Genomic DNA, 25,243 nt, shown 5'->3' with positions numbered 1-25,243 from the left:
TCTAATGATAGCCTTTGAAAATTTAAGTTTACACTTAATGCTGTTTCTTAATGAGTTCAACCAAAAATTGTAAACAAAATGGTATTTATATGAGAAACACATTGACATTTTGACAGTATTTTGTGGTATTTTGACAATTAATGTTTGAATATCAGGTAACGTCAGCCTACCTTATACACTTCCCAGGAGATCAAAACTTAAAACAGGATGTGAGATTTCCATTCCCACACAAATTTGCTGCAGATATATTTTCTGAGCTTAAACTACAGTGCTAGTAGTTTCCTTTCCTACTTCACCTTCTTCTTCCTGTGAATTTATGCTTCTTTAAAACAATTTATTTTTTCTCTTGCAATATTGGGTCTCCAGCAAAAAGATGAATGCATCTTGGCATCTTGAGACTAGTAATAAAAGAATGATAAATCAGTGTGGATTTTTTTAAATCATTTTATACTGAGAACCGTTGCTGTTTTGCTGCTAAGACTAAACCGTGTTCCCTAAAAACAGTCTCGTTCCTTCATTATCTCAGCAGTGGCCTTCTCGCTGGGGCTCTGCACACACCTCAAGAACACAGTCTGGTCATGAAGAGACAGAGGATTACAGTGCACATCAGAAGGCTGGCAAGGGAGATGTGTGCTGAGGGAGTGGAGAGGGGAGGGTGGCTGTGCTCCCAGGGCAGTAGATGAAGACATCACCAAACAGACATCTGAGCTGGATCTTAGAAGTTGGAGCCAAAAGCTTACAAGGTGGAGAGTGGGCTTTGTAGGCAGAAGGCAAAGCGAGTGCTTGCACAGGCATGAACAGTGAGAGAGCCCGGCGTGTGGTTGCATGTGGCTGTGCAGGGAGGCTGGGGTGCTGAAGGGCCAGAGTATGCAGGTGTCACGCGAGTGTGTGTATGCGCCTCGGTTCTTTGTCTCGTCACAACAAAAATTTGGAGTGACGGACATTAAAGTCCCCTCAGCGGGTCACAGCTCTCAGAGCACAGGCCATGTTATAGCTCTTAAATAAATCAGTGTGACGGCTCAGTGTTACAGCTCTATTTATTTAGATGATAGCAGGAAAATCCATCTTCGAGGCATGAGGGCTCGTCGATCCAAAGACGCGAAGAGAAGAGCGCCCCATCGCGTGGGGGAGAGAGAGAGAGAGGAGGGAAGAGGGCTTTGGCTCCTCGTTTCCTGTTTCTCTGCCCCTGGGCCTGTCTTATGTAAATTGGGCCTAGGCAGGAGCATTGTTTGTTTTACCTGAGGTTCTCACTCAGGTTCTCGGACCTTCCGTTGTTCTATTTTCGCTGGCTTTCCCCTTCCAGGTCTTTCAGCCACCGCCATTTTGGACTCTTTTTCCCTATTCTAACTACCTAACATTCCCCCCTCAAGAGATGGGAGGCCCAATTCTTTGGGAATAGGGCGTCGAGGTCTCTCTGGCTACTTCCTGCTGAACTGGGATGGTGAGGGCATTGGGCCTCCCCTTCTTGCTAGTCTCAGGCCTCAGAGTCCTTATAGCGGTGTCCATCTAAGGGTGACTGATGTTTTCCATGGTTGGCTGTAGTTTTATATCTTTGTTGAACTGGCGCTGCATGTCGTAGCTTGACCTGGGCAGAGACAAAACAGGTTAGACAATTGACAGTACATGGAACAATCATTAGCAGCGTCAGTATGGCATAACAAGGACTAGTAGGGGCATTAGCCAATTTAAATTTACATCGCCCTTATGGCTCAAGTCTCTCCTTGTTCAGAGATCAGAAGAACTATCTGCTGTCTGTTTTGGGGTATTATTTCTGCCAAGCTGTGTTGGCTCTTTAGAGCTGTCTTGAGAAATCTTATCCCCAGAGACCAGATTTTGGGGTTGTTCATTAGAATGCCACTCATTTGTAGTTCTGAATAGGTATCTGAGATCTCCCAGGGGCTCACAGGTGTATTGAGTATCCTCTTCTGTTTTCTTCCACGGCTTGACTCGTGAGTAGTGAATCTGGGAGTCATGTCCTGGCACCTTGACTGCTGTGGGAGTAGAAAGTATTACAGGATAGGGGCCCTTCCATGTGGGCTGGAGTTGAGCCTTTGGGGAACCCGTCCTTCCAGACTTTAATTAGGACTTGAGTCCCTGGAGCATATAGTGGCGAGTCCTTAGAGTCTTTTGGGTCCTGGTTCATACCCCACAAGCATATATCCTGTTGGAATTGCCCAGTGGCCATGGTATAAGACTGTAGGGTCTGAGCCTCTGGATCTAGGGAGAGGTCACTGACATAAAGAAAAGGTCTCCTGTATAGCATCTCATAAGGACTAAAACCAACCTGTTCCTTAGGGGCAATGCAGGTGCGGAGGAGAGCTATTGGGAAAGCCTCCTTCCATCCCAGGGAGGTCTCCTGGGTTATCTTTTTTATCATTGATTTTAAGAATTGGTTGACTCTTTCTACTTTTCCTGAAAACTGAGGCCTCCAGGCACAATGGAGTTAGTAAGTAATGCCCAATGCTTTAGGGACTCCTTGGGTGATCTTAGAAGTAAATGACGTCCCATTGTCACTTTGTAATGACCTGGGCAGACCAAACCTTGGAATGATTTCAAGGAGCAGTTTTTTTACTACCTCCTCAGCCTTATCAGTCCAGGTGGGAAAGCCTTCAATCCATCCTGTGAATGTATCTATCATGACTAATAGGTATTTATACCCTTGAGAAACTGGCGTGAAGTCCATCTGCCAGTCCTCTCCTGGATAGGCCCCACGTCATTGGGCGGGCTGGGCCAGCTGGGGTCTTCGAGCTCCTTGGGGGTTGTTTAATTGGCAAGTGGGACAAGAGGAGACCACTTGTCTTATAGTTGTTTGGAAGCCTGTTCCTCTGAAAGACCTTTCTAGTAATCTTTGGAGGGCCTTTTTTCCTAAACAAGTGGTGGCATGTAAGGAGTTAACCAACTTCCATTGGAGGTTCCCAGGCAGAAAAAGGAGCCCCTCCTTTTGGAACCACCCCATATGATCTTCTTGAAAGCCCTCACTCTTAGCTCTAAGAGTCTCACCTTCAGTATATGAAGGAGTTTCTGGCAAGTTAGTCTGTGGAACTAAGGTGGCAGCCCCTATTAGGTCATGGTTCTGTAACGCTGCTCTCTTAGCTTCCTGATCGGCTGCTTGTTTCCCTCGAGCCACTTCTGTGCTCACTTTCTGGTGTCCTTTACAACGGGAGACTGAAATCTCAGCAGGCAGATGGACTGCCTCCAAGAGCCTAAGGATTTGATCACCATATTTGATTGGGGGCCCTCGGGTGGTCAAATGGCCCCTTTCTTTCCAAATAGCTGCATGTGCATGTAGCACCAGAAAGGCATACTTGGAGTCAGTATAAATGGCTATTTTTTTCCTTTTCCCAGCTCTAAAGTTCGAGTCAGGGCTATGAGCTCAGCTAATTGGGCTGAAGTACCTGGTGGCAGAGGCTTAACCTCTATGATCTCAAAACTGGAGACTACTGCATATCTGGCTCTTCTTTTTCCACCCAAGATAAAGCTGCTTCTGTCAGTGTACCAGATTTCCTCAGGATTGGTCAGAGGATCTTCTGACAATCCCTCTCGGGGTTTTGTCCAGTGGTCCAAAGTTTCTAGACAGGAGTGAAAGGGGAGAGAGCCCTCGGGGGTGGGCAGGAGGGTGGCTGGGTTAAGAACCTCACAAGGGGATATAGTGAGGCCTGGATTTTCCATCAGTATTACTTGATATCTGAGGATTCTTTGATCAGACATCCATAAATGGCCTCTCCCATTTAGGAGTTGTTTTACTTGGTGGCTGGTAAAAATAGTTAGTTTGCCCCCAAAGGAGAGTTTTAAAACATCTTCTATCATAATTGCAATAGCTGCAAGATTTTGAAGGCAGTGGGGCCAGCCCTGGGTGGTTGGATCAAGTCTCTTAAATAAGTAAGCTACAGACTGGGGCTCAGATCCCAACCTTTGAGTTAACACTCTCAAGGCTATTCCCTCTCTTTCATGGACATAAATTTGGAATGCTTTTTTTGGATCTGGCAACCTCAAGGCAGGTGCCTGAGTTAAGGCCTGTTTTAGTGTAGCCTCTGCCTTCTTTTGAGGAGTTCCCCACATCAGTGGGATTGAATCATCTCATCCCTTTAAGCTTTTATATAAGGGGTGGGCAATTAGACCATAGTTGGGTATCCAGATTCTACAGTACCCAGTTAGCCCCAGGAAAGCTCACAATTGTTTTTGAGTCGTGGGGAAGGGCAACTGGAGGATTCCTTGTACCCGATCAGAGGACAGCCTCCTGGACCCATGTGTAACCTGAACTCCCAGGTAAGTGACCTTTGTCTCGACCATCTGTGCCTTAGCACCGGAGACTTTATATCCCCTTTCTGCCAAAAAGTTTAGAACCTGAATTGCATGTTGTTGGGCACTTTTCTCATCTGGAGAGCAGATTAGTAGGTCATCTACATATTGTAATATTTTCCCATTAGGTCCCAGGTCCAGATCTAGGAGATCCCGGCTAAGGGCCTGTCCAAACAAGTGGGGGCTATCTCTGAACCCTTGAGGTAATACTGTCCAAGTCATCTGTTGGTGTTTTTCTCCTGGGGCCTCCCACTCCAAGGCAAAAAGATATTGGGATTCTTTAGCCAGTGGTATGCAAAAAAATGCATCTTTGAGATCCAAGACTGTAAACCACTTGGCACCGGGTGGGATTTCTCCCAAGATTACATAGGGATTGGGTACTGTGGGATGGAGGGGGACTACAGCTTCACTTATGATCCAGAGATCTTGAACCATTCGCCTTTTTCTTTACTGAGAGGATTGGGGTGTTACATGGTGAACTGGTGGGGACCAATAGCCCACAAGCAAGGAATTTATTTACTAAAGGCTGTAGTCCCTCCCGAGCCTCTCTGTTGAGAGGATATTGTTTTCCGGTTAGGAAACCGAGTGGGATCTCGGAGGACAGTGATGACCAGTTCGGCTTGGTGGGCTCGTCCAGGAATCACCTGGTCCCACACCTGGGGGTTAATTTTGTCCTCCCATAGTCTTTGTTCTCTCTCTGTTGGAGGTGTAATGGGTTCCTCTGTAGTAACCAGAAGCTGTAGGGCCCTAGGGGCTGAAAAGCTTCCCATCACAAGGGTGGTCCTCAGTTTAGTGAGTATGTCTCTTCCCATTAAGGGAGTAGGACACTCAGGGACCACCAGGAACTGGTGGGAAAATATCTGTCCATCCCAGCAACAAAGAAGTGCTTGGGTGAATCTTCTAGTAGTTGCTTTTCCTGTAGCACCCAAAATGGTACAGGTTTGAGAGGAGACGGCTCCGGAGTAGGAGATCAAGACAGAGTAGGTAGTCCCTGTGTCAACCAAGAAATTCTCGGACCTACCTGCCACATCCAGTTGCACCCTAGGCTCCAGCCCCGTGATGGTTATCTGTGACAGGCGGGCTGGCTGGAGCAGGCCGCTTCAGTCCTCTTGAACCATCGTGAGGAAAGGCTTGGCGCTTGACCTTGAGGCTCTTGGGTCCCGAGGGCAGAGTGCCACCCAGTGTCCCAGTTGATGGCATTTGTGGCAAGCTGTTCTAGGAGACTTGTCAAAGAGTGTTAGGACACTCTTCAGCCCAATGCCCCGCCTGTCTACAGATTAGGCATTTGCCTCGTGCCTTGTCATTCAAGGACTCGGGGTGTGCCATAGGGCTTCCCTGGAGGGCGGCCAGCATCTGGGCATGCCTTGTCTCTTTCCTTCTCTCCCTCTCCTGGGCCTTGGCCTTCTGTTCTTCGTTATAGAAGGTATTGGTGGCTGTCTGGATCATCTCATCTAGAGAGGCAGCAGAGTTCTGCTGCTGTAGCTGTTGTAACTTAATTCTGATATCTGATGCACATTGGGACAGGAATTTGTCCTTTAAAATCACCTGTCCTTTGTAAGAGTCTTAAGTCCAAATTGGTAAACTTTTGGAGGGCCTCTTTTAGCGTTTCTAGAAAGGCAACGGGGTTCTCATTGGGCTCCTGAGTTATTGCTGAGACCCGAGCATAACTGATTACTTTTTGCTGGGCTGCTTTCAGACCTGCCTTTATACAGATTAGAAAATGATCCCTTTCCCAGATGTGCTCAGGGTCATTATAATTCCAGTTAGGATCGGAGGAGGGAACTGCAGTTTTTCCCCTACTGGGTATCTATCATTTGACATGTGAAGCTCTGTTGCATACCTCCGGACTTCCTTTAAGACCCTAGTATGTTCAGGGTTGGATAAAGTTTGACTAAATATGACCATGATGTCCTTCCATGTCAAGTCAAAGACCAAGGTAATATGTTGGAACGTATCTATATATTTGCCTGGGTCATCTGTATAGCTTCCCAGGTCTTGTTTGATCTGTCTTAGTTCTAAGAGGGAGAAGGGTTTATGGACACAAGTTGGTCCGAATTCTCCTCCAATTTCAACTAAGGGACATACTCAAGCTGGCTTTTGTGGAGGGGGCGCTCCTGGGTATGGGGACACGCTTGGATACAAGGAAGAAGCACCCGGCAACTCGGGAGCTGTGGGAGGTGAGCCTGCATGGGGGGGTTCCTTCTCTTGGTTGCCTGTGCCTAACACCATTTGCCTAGTGGGCTCAGTTTTAGGGCGTACAACAGTCCCATACTTAAGACAGAGTTCCTTCATATCTCTCAGTCTGAAGAAAATTTGGGCATAGGGGATCTCTGTCCATTTCCCTTGTCTTTTGCAGAATAATACTAATTGCAGGATGGCATTGTAATTTAAACTCCTATCCTCGGGCCAGTGTTCCTTGTCCCCCAGTGGATACCGTGGCCACGCAGTGACACAAAAGAATTTTAAATGACTCCTCCTCAGAGTTAGAGGATCGAACAGCTTCCAGTTATCAAGGATGCATCTCAAGGGAGTCTGCCGGGAAGTGGATTGGTTATTTCCCATCTGAAAAACAGTCATGTTAGGGAGGAAAAGGAAAAGAAAAAACTAATAGGCTTTTTGAAGCTTATCCTACCCAGTACTGTCGCAACCTGAGAGCCAGGCGTCCCCGGGTCAGGATGCAGATCTCCAGGCAGGCTGAGGCGTGACAGCCTCCTAGAGATCGAATCCCCGGGCAGGTCGAGGCGTGACGACCTCCTGGGACCCTTGGGACTAGAGGATCCCCGAAAGGTTGAGACATGACAACCTTTCGAGGACCAGATCCCTAGGCAGGTCAAGGCGTGATGACCTCCTGGGACCCCCGGGCTGGAGTTTGGGTGTCCCCAAGGTCTCCAGCGTGACCAGTGCTGGGTAGAATTAAGGGGTTGTAACTCATTGCTAGTTTGTCCACTGTGGATGGGAAGATACCATGATGTAAGCTCATCCTACCTAGTACTGTCGCAACCTGAGAGCCAGGCGTCCCCGGGTCAGGATGCAGACCTCCAGGCAGACTGAGTTTGGGTGTCCCCAAGGTCTCCAGTGTGACCAATGCTAGGTAGGACTAAGGGATTGGATATTATACAGTTCTTCTCTCCCAAGGCCAGCTATTTTTTTGTTATCCCTCTAGAAGATTGTAGAGGCAACATTGCGGGCCCGGATGGGGCTGAGGAAAGGAGCATGAAACAGGAGGGAAAGGGGGGCAGAGCACAACCTTAGAAAGAGTGACATAGCACAAGGGCATAACATAAACCGATCAAAATCAGTTGGGTCCAACAGGACAAGTCAAATTCGAGCAAACCTTAATCCCCAATCTGTGAGCCAAAAGACACACCCAGAGGTGGCAGAACAGCTCCAAGGCACTGTCAACCGAGGGAGGAGTGGGTGGTTTCCCCAATGGCTGGGATGATCCTCCTGCTCATTAGTATATGCATTCACCCCGCTCACAAAACTTAGTTAGGCCACATTCCATGGCCAGTACCCTGTAGAACGGGCGCTTCTCTCTGGATTTTTAGCAGATCCCCCTCCCACTTATCGCTTTGTCTCTCACTGAATTTTTGCAATAAGATCTCAGAGCCTGAGCCGGGCATCCTGGGTTTTGGTCGGGCTCGAGTCCCGGGAGAAAGAGCTGAAGGAAAAGAGGAAAAAGCAGTGGGAAAAACGTGCCAAGGAATCCCCTTCATAGCCTACTGGAAAATTTGCTAGATATCTGACCGGTGCTCACAGTTTTCATTGGCCTGATTTTTGGCACAAGGAGTAAGGACAGAGGAACCCCCACCGGCTTGGGTAACAGCTACTGGGGCCCAGCAGATAGCGCCTTTGGACATACCGAAAAGTAGCCTCTCCAGAGGCCCTCAGTTGCGCCCACTGCCGCCCGCCTGTTCGCGGGGGTTCGAGGAAACAAGAAAAGAGAGATTCTAAAGGAGTTAAGATTTTGTTAGGCATGTCCCTCCAGCCATAGGAGCTAGGACCTCCTACCTTAACCGGAGGTCTGTTGGAATCTGAGGCTGAGCCACGTGGGCTTTCTGCTGAGTTCCTGTTTCGCTGTCCCAGTTTCCAGCACGATGGGCCTTCCCCTGCGCTGGGTTTTCTTCGCGTTCCGCTTCTACCGCGGGAGCTCCGCTGAGTTGGGCTCCTTCTGCGCCTGGCCTCTTCCGCGTGGAGGTTGTTTCGGCCAGGTTATATCCGAGTCACGACACCAGAGATGGCAGGCGAGTGTATGCTTCTCGCTTCTTTGTCTCGTCACAACAAAAATTTAGAGTGACATTGAAGCCCCCTCGGCGGGTCGCAGCTCTCGGAGGACAGACCGTGTTATAGCTCTTAAATAAATCAGTGTTACAGCTCAGTGTCACAGCTCTATTTATTTAGATAATAGCAGGAAAATTCATCTTTGAGGCATGAGGGCATGTCGATCCAAAGATGCAAAGAGATCGCCCCATCGCTCAGGAGAGAGAGAGGAGGGAAGAGGGCTTGGCTCCTTTTTTTATATGTTTCTCTGTCCCTAGGCCTGTCTTATGTAAATTGGGCCTAGGCAGGAGCGTTGTTTGTTTTACCTGAGGTTCTCACTCTGGTCCTCGGACCGTCCTTTGTTCTATTTTCGCTGGCTTTCCCCTTCCAGGTCTTTTAGCCACCGCCGTTTTGGACTCTTTTTCCCTATTCTGACTACCTAACAAAGGGGCCTGGCCCCGTGCCCTGAAAGTCTGGTTTAGGATGCAGATTTCTTGCAGTAGAGTTACCTCATAAGTAATATCAGATCCTGGCAAGGGATAAATCAACCTGGGTGTCATAAACATTTTTCTAGTTTCTTCTTCCTTTGGCTGCACCACGGGGCATTTGGGATCTCAATTCCCCCACCAGGGATTGAACCTGGGCCACAGCACTGAAAGCCCAAAATCCTAACCACGAGGCTACCAGGGAACTCCCCCATCTGCATTTTTTTTTTTTTAATTTTTTAAAAATTGACATATGGTTGATTTACAATGCTGCATTAGTTCCAGATGTAGCAGAGTGACTCAGCTCTACATCCATTTATGTGGGATCTTAGTTCCCCGACCAGGGATCAAACCTGCACCCCCGGCATTAAAAGTGCAGTCTTAACTACTGGACCACCAAGGAAGTCCCCATCTGTTTCATATTTCCACTTAACTCAGTGTATTTGCAGTCGAAAAGCCAAATTAGAATACTGGCAAATAGTGCAAATTGAAGAGACTGAAAACGCAGTTAGGTTTGAGATTTTAGAAGTTTTCATGGGAGGAAAAGACTTTTAAGAAGCATTGCAGTGATCTAAAATGACAAATCACGCTTGATTTTGTTTTTGCCAGCTATCTTTGCAGATTGCCTACTCTGTTTTTCTGAAACTTTTGTCTTTGTTTTTTAGTGGACCGAAGACTGCAGAAAATCAACCTATCCTCCTTCTGGGCCCACGTGAGTAAACCGTCAGACGAGCAGGATTTATTACTCTTACCTTCCTGGAGATTTCTCTCCATGTTAAGTGTGATCTCATAGAAGTAACGAGATCATGTTACTTAAGTCATGTCTTCTATCCTAAGATGATTTTGTTTCCCCTGAGGTTTGTGTGGTATGCATTTGGCTAAGACTTTGAACAAATGTGAAGAAAATACCCCATGATGAAATGTCCCATTTTGAGCCCATCAAAATCAGGGAGAAAAAAAGGATTAGCATTCTCCACTAAATTCTTCTATCTTCCCCTAAGTATTTTTCTCATGCTGACAAATGCAGAGGTGACCTGTGATTTTCTGTGATGCCTGAGTATAAACCACCCCATCATGCTGAAACAAAGGAGTGCAGCATCTCACATGAAACTTTAAAAAAAAAAATAAACCCTGCCCATGATCATCAAAACTATTGAGGCCAAAACAGGATTGGAAAACATAGGAATAGCCAATAACATGTTTTAGTGTGTTGAACATTAATGTTTTTAGTTTAGGGTTTTGGCCTTTTCAAATCCTACATGGCTAAATAGGGAAAAACCTAAGAATGGCTCACTACCCCAGCAGGTACAGAATGTGAAAAAGAAGGAAGAGGTGTCAGGAAGCGTCACCATTTTCTCCCTGCTCTTCCCTTGTGCTGAAAGTAGCCTGCCGCAGAGAAAGGAAGACAGAAGGCATACAGCTTTAACCAGAGGCTTATTCCTGTTCTTGACTACAGAAGTATAAGTAGGACGCCAATTCTGTGACTTGTAGGAACTAACACATCCCCTCTTCACCCACCCCCACCGTGGAAATCAGTCTGGATTTGTGTTTGTAAAAGAGCCTGGTAACGTTGCAGCACCCACCGGGCTGCACCTTTTGCTTCTCCGGAGCAGGGCAGTGAAGGAGCAGATGCTGGCTGGCTTTGGGCAGCATTAAGCTTGTCAGTCACCCAGTGGAACACCTGTAAGAGGCCCTTTCAGTCCAGTAACAGGTGCCAGGAGGTCATGCTTCCGTGGTGACAGGATAGTTGCAGAGTTCATCCATCAGGGTTTCAGCCCTGGCTCCACTGATCAGGTAGCAGATGCTGCTACTGTCCTCACAGTAGCAATGGCTGTGTGTAAATTGAAGAGTAGGACTTCGGGGAATGGATATGATGAACAGTGACTTGGCTTGGACTTACTAAGAAGAATGAGGAGAGAGGATGTGGGGACTTCCCTGGTGGTCCAGTGGTAAGACTGTGCTTTCATGCAAGGGGTCTGGGTTTGACCCCTGGTTGGGGAATTAAGATCCCATATGCTGCACAGCATAGCAAAAAAACGAACAAAAATGGAGAAGAGAGGAAGTGTAGTAGGAAGTGTAGCATGGCTGAGTCAGTAGTGAGGTTCTTGAAGAAAATGGTGGGAAGCTCATATACTGTGATGCCATTCTGGGGGCTTAAAAGTGACCTTACTGAAGCCAGCTCTAGAGTCAATGATTTGACAACAGTGTTGAGACTGTCTGAGGGAATTCTGAGACTGGGAAACCAATTGGAGAAGTGCCCAGAGCCTAGACTCAATTTTTTTAGAGATTTAGGATAGGAAAAGGCATATATTTTCTGGCAGTGATATTCAGGTTACGTACAGCTATTGAGCCAAAATTGATTATTTTACCTATCACCATTATGTGTTAACCTTCCTATAATGCTGTAATTCCATTTTAGGATTTCTAAAATGGCATTGTATAAATGACCTAGGACAGAAGCGCTGAGTGGAAAATGAGCTTTTTTGCAAATTTTGGTTTGAGAACCAACTTCTCTGTTGTTATTAAGAATATGTCTGTAACATACCTATAATGGTGTAACTATCTAACCATCATCAAGAAACTGATTTTAAAAATTTCAAGATGATACACCTCTCATTGCAGTTACCGGGGTCCGGTTCCATGGTTCACCATAAATCTCGATTTACCACCGTACAAAAGATGGCATGAATTGATGGTGGTCAAAGCACCAGCGGTAGGGTGTGATTCTTAAATCTTTTATTTCTGACTTGACTGAATATAATTGTATTTAAAAGAACACATCATGATACTATGTACCACGTACTTTTAAGAATCTGCTTTCCATGGTTCTCTGCCATTTATAATAAATGACAGTAGAGAAAAGAGGATGTCATTTCTCTGTAGCTTCTCGATTTTTACTAGCCTCTGCCTTTGTTTCTTTATCTCATATCATATATTATCATCTAAAGTTAATCACATGTCATGTTAAAGATATGTCTTGTTTACATATGTTTTGAAATAGTACTCTTATTTAGCTACATGTTAGATAAGTCAAAAGTCTTTATCTGTCTTTTGTTACACAAAAATTAATCTTTTTTAACGGTTAAAAAGCATTCAGCTTTTTATTAATATATATATATTCATTGCACACATAGTCAAAATAAAACCTTCTATAATTCATTGTGTGGTTCTTGATTAAAATACAGATTATAGGCTTTCAGAAAATTTGTATTGGGGTATGGTATACATACAGTAAAGTGCACAGTTCTTAGGTATACAGAGCAGTGTTATATAATGACAATTATGATTACTGTGATTTACAAAACAGGGCTAATCATTTAGTAAACATGGATGTACATTAATTACAAGCTTTTTCTGAAATAGTCTTCAAATACTTTCTATGTCAAGATTAATGTTAAATGTCAACACTTCCTTATGTTTCTTATCAATTTTTAAATTTATTTTTCAGCTGAAAGTTATAGTGAATTCCATGAAGAATATAATAAATGCATTTGTGCCAAGTGGAAAAATTGTACAGTTAGTGGATCAAAAGTTGGTAAGAAATATTATTTCCTACAATAAATGTTAAAGACACACATGGACACATATACACACGATTCAGCGAAGGCTCTGTACCTATTTAAAGGCGTAATTTGACAGCCTCTTCTAAAGAGCTTGGACAGATTTGCTTTTATTTCAGACTACTGTTAAAACCTCAGAGGGACTTAAAATTCTGGTGCTTGGTAGTGTTACAAGACATAAAATAGCATGGTAAATTTCGGCAGTTTGTTGCTCTTTAATGTATTTATAAAAGAAGTGGTTTGTGGATGAACATGCCATGGGGCAACTAAACCTGCAGGCCACAGCTACTCCAGCTACTGCTCCAACGACTGCCCCATTTACTACTCCATCTGCTCCAACCGCTACTCTAACCCTCACACCTAGAGTCCGTGCTTCGAAACGAGAGAAGCCACCGCAAGGAGAAACCCTCGCACCGCACAGAGAGAGTAGCCCTGCTTGCCGCAACTAGAGGAAAGCCCGAGCTCAGCAAGGAAGACCCAGCAGCGCCAAAAATTAATCAATTAATTTTTAAAAACACAGGGGTTTTAACCCCTTAGGCAAAAAAAATAAGCTCTGATCACCTATTGTGGCAACAATGGCTAGTACAGAGTATATGTAAAAGAACCAAATCTCAAAGCCACACTTGAGGTTGAATGATTGTTAATGTGTTTGTTTTTCAGCCTGGTCTGCTTGGCAACTTGCCTGGCCCTTTCGAGGAGGAATTAAAGGGAATTGCAGCTGTTACTGAAATCCCTTTAGGTAAAGTTCACTTTGCAGTTTTACAAAATTTAATAAATTACCCCCAATTTTTTATTTGGATATGGTAATGCATACAGTGAAGTACACAGATTTTAGGAATACAGATCAATAGAATTTTTAAAATCTAGGAGTGTGTGTGTCTCAGTCATGTCCAACTCTTTGTGACCCCATGGACTGTATGTAGCCTGCCAGGCTCCTCTGTCCATGGGATTTTCCAGGCAAGGATACTGGAGTGGGTTGCCATTTCCTACTCCAGGGGAGCTTCTTAACCCAGAGATCAAACCCATATCTCCTGCATTGGCAGGTAGATTCTTTACCCCTGCACCACCTGGGACTCCCCATGCATACTTGCATTTAATCACAACTCAGAACAAGATACAGAAACAATTTACAGCAATCCAGCCTGCTCCATTCTGCACAATTCTGAACCTCTTGGTAACCACTATTTGGACTTCAGCTTAGGTTAGTTTTGCCTCTTAAATGTCATCCAAATAGAGCCAAACAATATGAACTGTTGTCCGGTTTCTTGCACATACCATTATAGGTAGTAGGCTATTGTATGACTAGGATATTTGTCATTTCCACATTTGAGTTGTGAACATTCTTGTTCATGTATTTTTATGGGCATGTACACTCATTTCTCTGGGATATGACCTGGGTTATAGGGTAGCTGAGTAATTTAGCCTTGGAGTCTCTGCCAACCAGCTTTTCAAAGTGATTGTAACCATTGACAGTTAACATAGTATTGATACAAGACTTTTTTCCACTTGCTGATTCTCCGTGTAATAGTGTCACTCTCTTTTATTTGGGCATTTTGTTGAGTGTGTTACTTTCACTCATTATGGTTTAATTGGGGCTTCCCTGATAGCTCAAGTTGGTAAAGAAAGTGAAAGTGAAAGTCACTCAGTCATATCCGACTCTTTGCGACCCCATGGACTGTACAGTCCATGAAATTCTCTAGGCTGGAATACTGGAGTGGGTAGCCTTTCACTTCTCCAGGGGATCTTCCCAACCCAGGGATTGAACTCAGGGCTCCCACATTGCAGGCGGATTCCTTACCAGCTGAGCCACAGTGTTTCAGTCGGTAAAGAATCCGCCTGCAGTGCAGGAGACCCCAGTTGGTTCAATTCCTGGGTTGGGAAGATCTGCTGAAGGAGGGATGGGCTACCCACTCCAGTATTCTTGGGCTTCCCCTGTGGCTCAGCTGGTGAAGAATCAGCCTGATTCTCCCAGCCTGATGCGGGAGACCTGGGTTTGATCCTGGGTTAAGATCCCCTGGAGAAGGGATAACCTACCCACTCCAGTATTCTTGCCTGGAGAATTCCATAGACAGAGGCATTTGGCGGGCTGTAGTCCACTGGACCGCAAAGAGTCAGACATGACTGAGCGACTCACATAAGTGATCTTTGTGTGCCCCCAAAACATAATTCTTGTGTGTTTTTCTTCTCTATGACTTTTGTTTACTTTTTACATATAGGCCCATGGTGTATCTTGAATTAACTTGCATATGGTATTGGTTAGGGATCAAAGTTCAAGTTCTTTCCAGTTGACTGTACTATTTACTAAAAAGGCTACCCTTCCCTCAGTGAATTCCCACAGTGCCTTTGACAGAGAGAGAGAGACCCCTACCCCACCAGCCGTGCAGGCTCACTCAGATTACCTGCAGACACTTAATGTTTGCCCAAGCAAAAACTCACATGATGACAATACTTACACCTTTTCTTAGAAAAGGATTTTCTAACAATGTCATGCTTCTGTGTATTGACCAGAAAATTTCCTTTTTTTTCCTCATAGGAGAGATTATTTTATTCAATATTTTCTATGAATTTTTTACCATTTGTACTTCAATAATAACAGAAGACAAAGAAGGTAAATGAATGTGTACTGGGGGAGGGTGGGTGGTACAAAGAAACAAAATGGAAGAAAAATACTGAAATGAAATTAAAACTTGTAAAACACAGGTTTGCTATGCATATATGTGCATGTTGCATAGGGTTTTATAGATCTTGATTCAGTTTTTGAAAGTGAATTGAAAACTGTTCTTATTTTAAGATCACTGTAACGGTTATTAAAGTTTAATTTAGGCATGCACACCTCTTGCACGAATTGTTTCAGGACTGAAAACATTCTTACTTTCCCTCATAGGCTACTTACACCCCTATTTATAATTTGATCTAAGTACTCACAGAGCAGAACAGAGATTCTCCCATCATTTTCCGGCTAAGGGACCCTGTGTAGACCAGCTTCACTTTTCCATATTTTTCCTGGCAAGTCCTTAGATTATAAGGCCCAGGGTGATGTACCCTGATTCACTGTTATTTTTTGACCTATACTCTGGGTATAGCTGTAGGTGACAATCCCTGAAGGGAAGCGTGTTGGTAAGTCATATTAGGTGAGGCCGAGATAGCTTCGTCTGAGGAGGACCGTGTCACGGTGAACCAAAAATCATGGCTGCTGATCTTTCCCCATCTTCTAACCTTACCTGGAGCCCTGTGCTCTCAGCTACTGAGGGGGAATCTTGCCAGTGTGACAGGGACAGCCTTTTCATTTGTTAAAGCTTGTGATATTAGGTGTTACTTAATTCTTACTGTTGAACAGTTAGGAATATCACTTAACCAAAATTAAGTGTCCAGCTTTGGTTTAGAATCAATCATCCTGTCATAATTGCTGTTACATGTCTCTTCTGCTTGCTTTCAATTTAGGTCATCTACTACATGGGCGAAACATGGATTTTGGATTATTTCTTGGGTAACTAAAAAAAAAATGTGGTATGTCTCAATCCCTAAGAAGAGTAGGTAGTATTACATTGATAAAAAAGTTAAGTACCAAGTCATTCCCAGAATATGACCAGAAAGGAGGACCCTAGATTCTTTAGTTTTTAGACCAGATTAAGCATGCTCCTATTCAGTTGAGAGTAAAAGAATAGCATTCTATTTCATGTGTCTTCTTTACCTTCCTGAAAAAAAATATGACAGTGCTTTGTAATTGGAGACCTAAATATTATCTGGGATTTGCTATTTATAGGCTGTGTCATGTTGGGGGAGTTACTTAACTTCTCTGATCCTGTTTTATCTTATGGAAAATGGAAGATAAAGCTTAACTATATTGGAAAATCTTTGTGAATATTGATCATTGGGGATTAGGTCGGTAAAGCATCTGGCATAATATCTGACCAGGCTTCCCTGGTGGCTCAGATAGTAAAGAATCCACCTGCAATGTGGGAGACCTGGGTTTAGTCCCTGGATTGGGAAGATCTGCTGGAAGAGGGCATGGCAACCCACTCCAGTATTCTTGCCTGGAGAATTCCCCTGGACAGAGGGGCCTGGTGGGCTACAGTCCTTGGGGTTGCAAAGAGTCAGACACGACTGCACGACTATGCCCAGCACACAGCACAGCATCATGCCTGACCGTTGTCATCATGCTCATCCTTACAGTCACTGTTATTAAATGTCACTGAAATTTGTCTTTTGTAGGTGGAATATAAATAATGATACTTGGGTCGTAACTGAGGAACTAAAACCTTTAACAGTGAATTTGGACTTCCAAAGGAGCAATAAAACTCTCTTCAAGGCAACAGCCTTTGCTGGCTATGTGGGCATGTTAACAGGATTCAAACCAGTAAGGAATCTGTTGTTACCAGATTTTACAGGGAGCTCTGTGTGCATGATGGAGTCTAAGGAAATGAGAACCTGAAAAGAATGTGAAGCCCCAGTTCGTCCCATTGTACTTCTTGTTACCTTTAGCTCACAAGGTAGAGAAGAGTAGGAGGAAGTGAAGATTTTTGAGCCTTTTATGGAGATAAAGCCCATGGTAGGTCTCTAGGCCTGTGAGTGTAAACCTTGGAATCTGGCCATGGCTTTGCCCCTCAGGCAAGTTAGTCATTAAGTCCCTGCACTTCAGTTTCCTTGTTGGAAAAGTGTGGCCAATAACATCCATCTACTTATCTCACACACTAGATGTGAAAAATGCTTTGACCTTCTAAAAAAAGCTGTTAACAGAAGGTGAGAGTATCATGCCTTGATTTTTTTTCTCTCCCCCACACGCCAAAGCCCCCAATCTAGGCCCTGATATAACAGGATTAAAAGAGCCCTGTGAGAGGGCCTTACACAGGATGGTGCATGTTTCTGACCTCACTGCTTTGTTTTCTTTTCAGGGATTGTTTAGTGTTACACTCAATGAACGCTTCAGTATGGATGGTGGTTTTATGGGTGAGTAGAGAGTTCTTAAATGGGAATTTCATAGCTGTTTTAAGAAGAAGGTTCGGCTGTGCTTTCTGATTTAATAGTTTAATCTCTTCTAGGTCCTGTGACACTGTGTGTGTTTTATCTCTTCCAGGTGTCATAGAATGGATTTTGGGAAAGAAAGATGCCCAGTGGATAGGGTTTATCATTAGATCAGTTCTAGAAAATAGCACAAGGTAATCTGTTTGGTTGCTTTATTATCAGATTTTTTTATTTTTTTAATTTTTCCTTGAGGTGTAATTGACATGTTAGTATAAGATGTACTACAAAATGTTTAGATATTTATTTATATGGCATAATGATCACAATAAGTCTAGTTAACATCTGTCACCACCCAGTTAGGGTTTTTTTCCTTGTGATGAGAACTTTTAAGATTTATTCTCTATGAAACTTTCAAATATTCAGTACAGTATTATTAACTATAGTCACTGTGATGTACATGACATCGTCAGGACTTATTTTATAACTGGAATTTTGTACCTTTTGACCCTCTTCACCCATTTCACCCACCTCTCACCACCCTGCCCCCACCTCTGTCAGCCACCAGTTTGTTCTCTGTACCTGTGAATTTTTTTTTATTTTTTGTTTTTAGATTCCACTTCTAAGTGTGATCACATGGTATTTGTCTTTGTCTAATTTATTTCATTTAGCAAAATGCTCTCAAGGCCCATCCGTTTCGTCACAAATGGCAAAATTTCATTCTTTTTTGTGGTTAAATAATATTCTGTTGTATATATACCACATTTTCTTTATCCATTCATCCTTAGATACTTAGGTTGTTTCCATAACTTGGCTTATTGTAAATAATGCTGCAGTTAATGTGGGGGTGTGAATATCTTTTGGAGTTAGTGTTTTCATGTCCTCAGATCATTACTTAGAAGTGGGATTGCTTAGGTCGTGTGGTAGTTTTAGTTTTTTGAGGAACCTGCATACTGGTGGTTCCGTAGTGACTGCACCAGTTTACATTCCATCCAATTCCACCTGGTTCCCTTTTCTCCACATCTTGGTCAACACTTATCTCTTGTCTTTTTGATAATAGCCAGTCTGACAGATGTGAGATGATCCTTATCGTTGCTTTGGTTCTCATTTCCCAACTTCTTGTGTACCTGTTAGCCACCTGTATCTCATCTCTGAAAAAATGTTCAGACCCTTTGTCCATTTTTAAATCAGATTGTCTGTTTTTTGCTATTGAGTTGTGTCGGTTCTATATACATTTTGGAAAATAGATCCTTACCAGATGTATGAATTACAGCTATTTTATCCAGTTGAGTAGGTTACATTTTCATTTTGTTGAAGGTTTTATTTGCTGTGCAGAAGTTCTTTAATTTGACGTTGTCCTACTTGTTTATTTTCGTCTTTGTTACTTTGTCTTGGTGGCAGGTCTAAAAATTATTGCCAAGCCGTGTCAAGGAGTGTATCACCTGTTTTCCTTTAAGAGTTTTATGATTTCAAGTGTTAGGTTTAAATCTTTAACACATTTTGATTTTTGTGTATGGTGTGAGATGGTGGTTTGGTTTCATCCTTTTGCGTGTAGCTGTCCAGTTTCCCAAACACCATCTTTTGCAGAGACTGTTCTTCCCCAGTGTGTATTCTTGGTTCCTTTTTCATAAATTAATTATGGGCTGTCCATTCTTTTTCACTGATCAATGTGGTGTTATGCCAGCAGCATGGTTTTGATTACTGTAGCTTTGTAATACAGTTTGAAATATAGATATTCTTCTTTTTCAAGATTGCTTTGGCTATTCATGACGTTTGTTATTCCATACAGATTTTAGGATTGTTTGTTCTATTTCTGTGAAAAATGCCCTTAGAATTTTGATAGAGGTTGCAATGAATCTGTGTAGATTTCTTTGGGGTAGTGTGGACATTTTAACATTAATTCTTCCAATCCATGACCGTGGAATATCTTTATTTGCGTCTTCTACTTCTTTCATCAGTGTCTTATAGTTTCCAGTGTACAGGTCTTTCACCTCTTTGGTTAAATTTTTTCCCATGTATTTTATTCTTTTGAATGTGATTGTAAATGGGACTATTTTCTTAATTTCTCTTTCTGATCCTGTTACTAGTGTATGGAACCACAACTGATATTTGTATACTGATTTCATATCCTGAAACTTTACTGAATTTATTATTCCTAAAAGTTTTTTTTTTTGGTGGAGAGTCTTTATTATAGTATTATGTCATCTGCAGATAGTGACAATTTCACTTCTTCCTTTCTGATTTGGATACCTTTTATTTCTTTTTTTTTTTTTGCCTTATTCTGGCTAATACTGCCAATACTATATTGAATAAAAATGGTGAGAGTGGACAAGTTTGTCTTGTTCCTAATCTTAGAGGAAAAACTTCTAACTTTTCATTATTGAGTATAATGTTAACTGTGGGTTTCTCTTATATGGCCTTTAACTATGTTAAGGTATGTTCCCTCTGCACACACTTTTTTGAGATGTTGAATTTTGTCAAATGCATCTGTTAAGATGATATTTTTATCCTTCATTTTTTTATTCTTTAATTGGAAGAAAATTGGTTTATAGTGTGTTGTTTTCTGCCATACAACAATGCAATTCATCTTAATTATACACATATCATCTCCCTCTTGGGAGAAGGCAATGGCACCCCACTCCAGCACTCTTGCCTGGAAAATCCCACAGACGGAGGAGCCTGGTAGGCTGCAGTCCATGGGGTCGCGAAGAGTCGGACACGACTGAGCAGCTTCACTTTCACTTTTCACTCTCATGCATTGAAGAAGGAAATGGCAACCCACTGCAGTGTTCTTGCCTGGAGAATCCCAGGGACGGCAGAGCCTGGTGGGCTGCCGTCTGTGGGGTCGCACAGAGTCAGACATGACTGAAGTGACTTAGCAGCAGCAGCAGCATCTCCCTCTTGAACCTCCCTCTCCACTCCCATCTAAGTCATCACAGCACCACACTGGGCTCCGTGTTATAGAGCAGCTTCTCACCGGCTTCTGCTTTACAGGTGGTAGTGTGTGTGTGTCGATGCTGCTTTCTCCACCTGTCCCACTTTCTCCTTCCCTCACTGTGTCCACAGGTTCATTTTCTGTATCTGTGTCTTCCTTCCTTCCCCGCAGATGTTCATCAGTGCCATCTTTCTAGATTCCATATATATATGTATTAATACACAGTATTTGTTTTTCTCTTGCTGACCTACTTCACTCTGTATAACAGGCTGTAGGTTCATCCACCTCACTCTCACTCAAATTAATTCTTTTTTATGGCTGAATAATATTCCATTGTATATATGTACCACAACTTCTTCATCCATTCATCTGTCCTTCATTGTTTTAATGGTTGCATCAAATTGATTAGTTTGTGGATGTTGAAACCATCTTTGCATCTTGATACATGAACCTTTTAATGTAGTTTCTTTTAAATTACTAATATTAAAATACTTCTGAGCTTTACCTTCCATTGAGAAATTATTTCAGAATTTCTTAGGTGAACCTTTTTGACACTCACATGGAATTCTTCATGTTTGTGTGTGTGTGTTTACAGCAAGAAAATTACTTATTTAAAACATGCTAGGGATAGTGTATCTGTGAAGGGCATCTGTGAAGTTTTCTTGTTATACAAACAATCCCCCATCTATACAGAAAAGAATTTTATATAAAAAATCTTCACTTAATTCATAATACCTGTTAATCTAGAAGTTATATTCTGTGCTGGTATAGAAATCTGGGAGTAGCAAAACTGCCTTTAGCCAGTACTACCATCCAAATGACCTAGAGGAAATGTGGGCATGAGTCCTATTTTTAATGATTTCCAGGGCATACAATTTAGTAGTCTTCTTTGAAATCCATTTCCATTTTTGATAGCTCTGATTTTCAAGTAATAAAATATGTTATATTATTTTCCCTAGTCCTGTTGTTGAGTGAAAGGTAAATAGACTGTAAGAGTAGATGATGATCTCCTGAGGATGTTTCATTCGTCCTTCACATTTGAGGGAACATTTCAGATCTCACTGTTTCACTGCAGAGGAGTGAGGGACTGTTTCTCCCTGAGCCATTGTTCACTATCCTTGTTAGAAAAATGTTCCTCAGATGTCTTCCCTTAGTTTCCACAGCTAAAAATTTCCATTTCAGGTCAACTAAAAGTGTTTTCCTTTGTTCTAAATGTTTCTTTGTAGTTATGAAGAAACCAAGAATATATTGACCAAAACCAAGATATTGGCCCCAGCATACTTTATCCTGGGAGGCAACCAGTCTGGGGAGGGCTGTGTGATTACACGAGACAGAACACAGTCCCTGGATGTATATGAGTAAGTACATTCACTCAAGCACAACAAGCAGAAACTAAAGCATGGACGGACATATGTGTGGGTTTAAGGCGTGAAGCCTAGAGAAATCTCTTTCTTTGTATCTAGACTCGACCCCAAGCAGGGTAGATGGTATGTGGTACAAACAAATTATGACCGATGGAAAAACCCCTTCTTCCTTGATGATCGCAGAACACCTGCAAAGATGTGTCTGAACCAGACAACCCAAGAGGTACATTCCCAGTGTCATACATATGAGAGAAATGGTGACTACAGAAGATTATCTCCATTCTAACATTTTTCACTGGCCTTTAAAGAATTTATAAACCTCCTAACAGTCATTGTCTCTGGACAGTTTCCACTGAGTTTTTGTTTTTAATGTAAAGAGCAAAATTTTGCCATGCTTTTCCCTTGTTAATGGTGGCTACCACTCTGTGGGGCTGAATGTCAGCAATTCAAGAGGGGAGGAGGAGAAAGCAAGCGTGTTACATCAGAATCATCACCTGCAACAGTGACCCCAGGGGAATTCTTTTATGAGGGTAGGGGGAGGTTGATTGAAGAATATCTTGGTCTAATGACCCATTTGTGTGGATAAAGCTGCCAACATCCATATTTAATGTACTGAGAATAACTATTTTTGTGTTTTAGAATATCTCATTTTCAACCATGTATGATGTCTTGTCAACAAAACCTGTCCTCAACAAGGTATTTTTAAAAATATTTATATGTGTGTGTGTGTGTATTTGATTTTAGGAAAAGAATTTGATCCCATGTTTTATCTTTCCCCTTTGTCTTGGATCAATGAGAGCTAGAATTCCAAGTCATGTTCGGCTTAAGGCTGCTTTTTAAAATGTTTTGTGTGACCAAAACTGAAACTCTTGGAGTGTAACAAAGAAGTTGGTTACTGCAGCTTGATATCCAATTTGGTCAGAGTATTATTTCCAGTATTACTTACATGGCATTTGGATTGAATTTAGCATGTTATTAGTGACTTCTCCGTCCATGAGGAATTGAATGCTGTATGCTGCAACTAACACCTAATACTAGACAAAACGAAGTCTGAAGTTATTTTCAGATAGCTTTCTGTCTTAGTGGATTAGGTTTTTTTCTTGAATGTTATTATAGCCTTTTCCCTTTTCCCTGCTCTTCAGCTAAAATATGCAAAAGTCTTCTGATCATCCAGTTTGCTAATAGCCCCCCTCTTGCGTGTTTCTGATCCCTCTGATTTTTCCCATTTGTTCCTTGCCTTCTTTTGCTGAACCCTAAGATGAGTATGCCTCCATGTGTCCTGCCCATTAGCATTTTGATGAGAACCTGGCTTCTGAGGGAAGCTTCCCCTCTGCCCATTAACCCTAACATTTCATTTTGCCCACGCCATCTTTGCTTGAGTTCACAGTTGGGTTACTTACAGATTCTTGTGTGAGTTGGGTGTGTACCTTCTAACCTGCATGTTTGCAGTGTTTCCCTGACTGCATGAGAAATGCTTCCAGGATAAGGAAAGCCAAAGCTACGCTTTTTATACTCCACAGTACACCGCTGGTCTTTGCAAAGTATGCATTGAGGAGCGTTCAGTTGAGTTCAGTTCAGTTGCTCAGTCGTGTCCGACTCTTTGCGACCCCATGAATTGCAGCACGCCAGGCCTCCCTATCCATCACCAACTTCCAGAGTCTGCTCAAACCTATGTCCATTGAGTCGGTGATGCCATCCAACCATCTCATCCTGTCATCCCCTTCTCCTGCCCCCAATCCCTCCAAGCATCAGGGTCTTGTCCAATGAGTCAGCTCTTCGCATGAAGTGGCCAAAGTATTGGAGTTTCAGCTTCAGCATCAGTCGTTCCAATGAACATCCAGGACTGATCTCCTTTAGGATGGACTGCTTGGATCTCCTTGCAGTCCAAGGGACTCTCAAGAGTCTTCTCTAACACCACACAGTTCAAAAGCATCAATTTTTCGGCACTCAGCTTTCTTCACAGTCCAACTCTCACATCCATACATGACTACTGGAAAAACCATAGCCTTGACCAGACGGACCTCTGTTGGCAAAGTAATGTCTCTGCTTTTTAATATGCTGTCTAGGTTGGTCATAACTTTCCTTCCAAGGAGTAAGCGTCTTTTAATTTCATGGCTGCAGTCACCATCTGCAGTGATTTGGAGCCCAAAAAAATTCAGTCTGACACTGACACTGTTTCCACTGTCTCCCCATCTATTTCCCATGAGGAGCGTTAAGTGAGCCTTAAAACATTGTTTGTGAAGCAGTATACTGCACAGAATTAAGACCTTGTAAAGAACTGAACATTATCTGCCACACCTGTTTGTATTTATGACATGGTAATGGTTCTGTTGAAGTCAGTTGTTTTCATTATTATTGACCTATTATGTTGATCTTTATATTTGTTGTGTCTTTACACACACACACACACACATCCATTATGGGAAGCCTGGCGTGCTGCAGTCCATGGGGTCACAAAGAGTAGGACACAACTCAGCGATAGGGCAACAGTAAATTTAATGTTTAGTAACTTTATAAGCAGTTCCATAAGAGATGCTAATACAAGTAGAGTCATCTTAAAACTGAAAACATCCTTAAAATAAAAGTTGACTTTTCTTTCAGCTGACGGTATACACAGTCTTGATAGATGTTACTAAAGGTCAGTTTGAGACGTACCTGCGGGACTGCCCAGACCCCTGCATCGGGTGGTGAGCACACACCTGGCCTACAGGACGCGGCTCTGTGACGTCGGGACGGGAGCTCATGTGGGGCTGAGTGGAGCGGCCGTCCGGTCTCCTTCCAGAGAGTCAGGGCAGTTTCTCTTTGAGGCGTGAGCTTGTCCTGCTGAGTATGTTTATAGTTCACAGGCTGTTTTTGCCATAATGTGGGTGATTGCTATGTAACAGATAACTTCTTTCAGTGAAGTACAGCAGTCAGCCAGAATTTACCGTGATTCATTTTGGTCTGACCTTTGGGGGCAGGGATAGGCAACTAAAACTGGGGGGGGACCCTCCTCCATGGAATGAAGCCAAGATTCCCTGTGAGCACTGAGTCCTGTACCTCCGTGTAAGTTAAATAGCCCCCGTTACTCATTTTTTCACTTTTATCTACGTATTTGTTGTATGTTTTTGTCTTTTCCTCCTGGCTCTAACTACTATTAAAGTCAAAACACCATTGTCTCTGCTGTGACAGCTGTGTATTTCACTAATTTTGATTGGTTGGAGATGAGACAGGCATACAGCTGTGTTTCTCCTCATGAACATCACACTGATTCTGAATAGAAGGTGGCACTAGTAGTAAAGAACGACCTGCCAATGCAGGAGACGTTGAGATGCGGGTTCAATCCCTGGGTCGGGAAGGTCCCCTGACGGAGGGCGTGGCAGCCCATTTCAGTATTCCTGC

At 43.1% G+C, this 25,243-nt stretch overlaps 1 protein-coding gene across 1 annotated transcript in view; it reads left to right on the top strand.

The window, feature by feature from the left end:
• The window catches only part of ASAH1 (N-acylsphingosine amidohydrolase 1), a 37,702-nt gene extending 12,682 nt beyond the window's left edge, over nt 1-25,020 (top strand). The window contains exons 2-14 of the mRNA XM_020896187.2: nt 9,710-9,756; nt 11,667-11,757; nt 12,493-12,579; nt 13,265-13,343; nt 15,138-15,212; nt 16,046-16,091; nt 16,817-16,961; nt 17,497-17,551; nt 17,679-17,760; nt 21,725-21,856; nt 21,962-22,085; nt 22,502-22,558; nt 24,464-25,020. Coding sequence (XP_020751846.1) covers nt 9,710-9,756; nt 11,667-11,757; nt 12,493-12,579; nt 13,265-13,343; nt 15,138-15,212; nt 16,046-16,091; nt 16,817-16,961; nt 17,497-17,551; nt 17,679-17,760; nt 21,725-21,856; nt 21,962-22,085; nt 22,502-22,558; nt 24,464-24,553 — 1,110 coding nt within the window. The 3' untranslated portion in view covers nt 24,554-25,020. The remainder of the gene's footprint in view (nt 1-9,709; nt 9,757-11,666; nt 11,758-12,492; nt 12,580-13,264; nt 13,344-15,137; nt 15,213-16,045; nt 16,092-16,816; nt 16,962-17,496; nt 17,552-17,678; nt 17,761-21,724; nt 21,857-21,961; nt 22,086-22,501; nt 22,559-24,463) is intronic.
• Nucleotides 25,021-25,243: the final 223 nt, after the last annotated feature.

The sequence above is a fragment of the Odocoileus virginianus genome, chromosome 32 (assembly GCF_023699985.2).
Source record: "Odocoileus virginianus isolate 20LAN1187 ecotype Illinois chromosome 32, Ovbor_1.2, whole genome shotgun sequence".
NCBI classification, from domain to species: Eukaryota; Metazoa; Chordata; class Mammalia; order Artiodactyla; family Cervidae; genus Odocoileus; species Odocoileus virginianus.
Note: the sequence above shows the minus strand (reverse complement) of the source record. Positions and strands in the feature narration are given on the sequence as shown.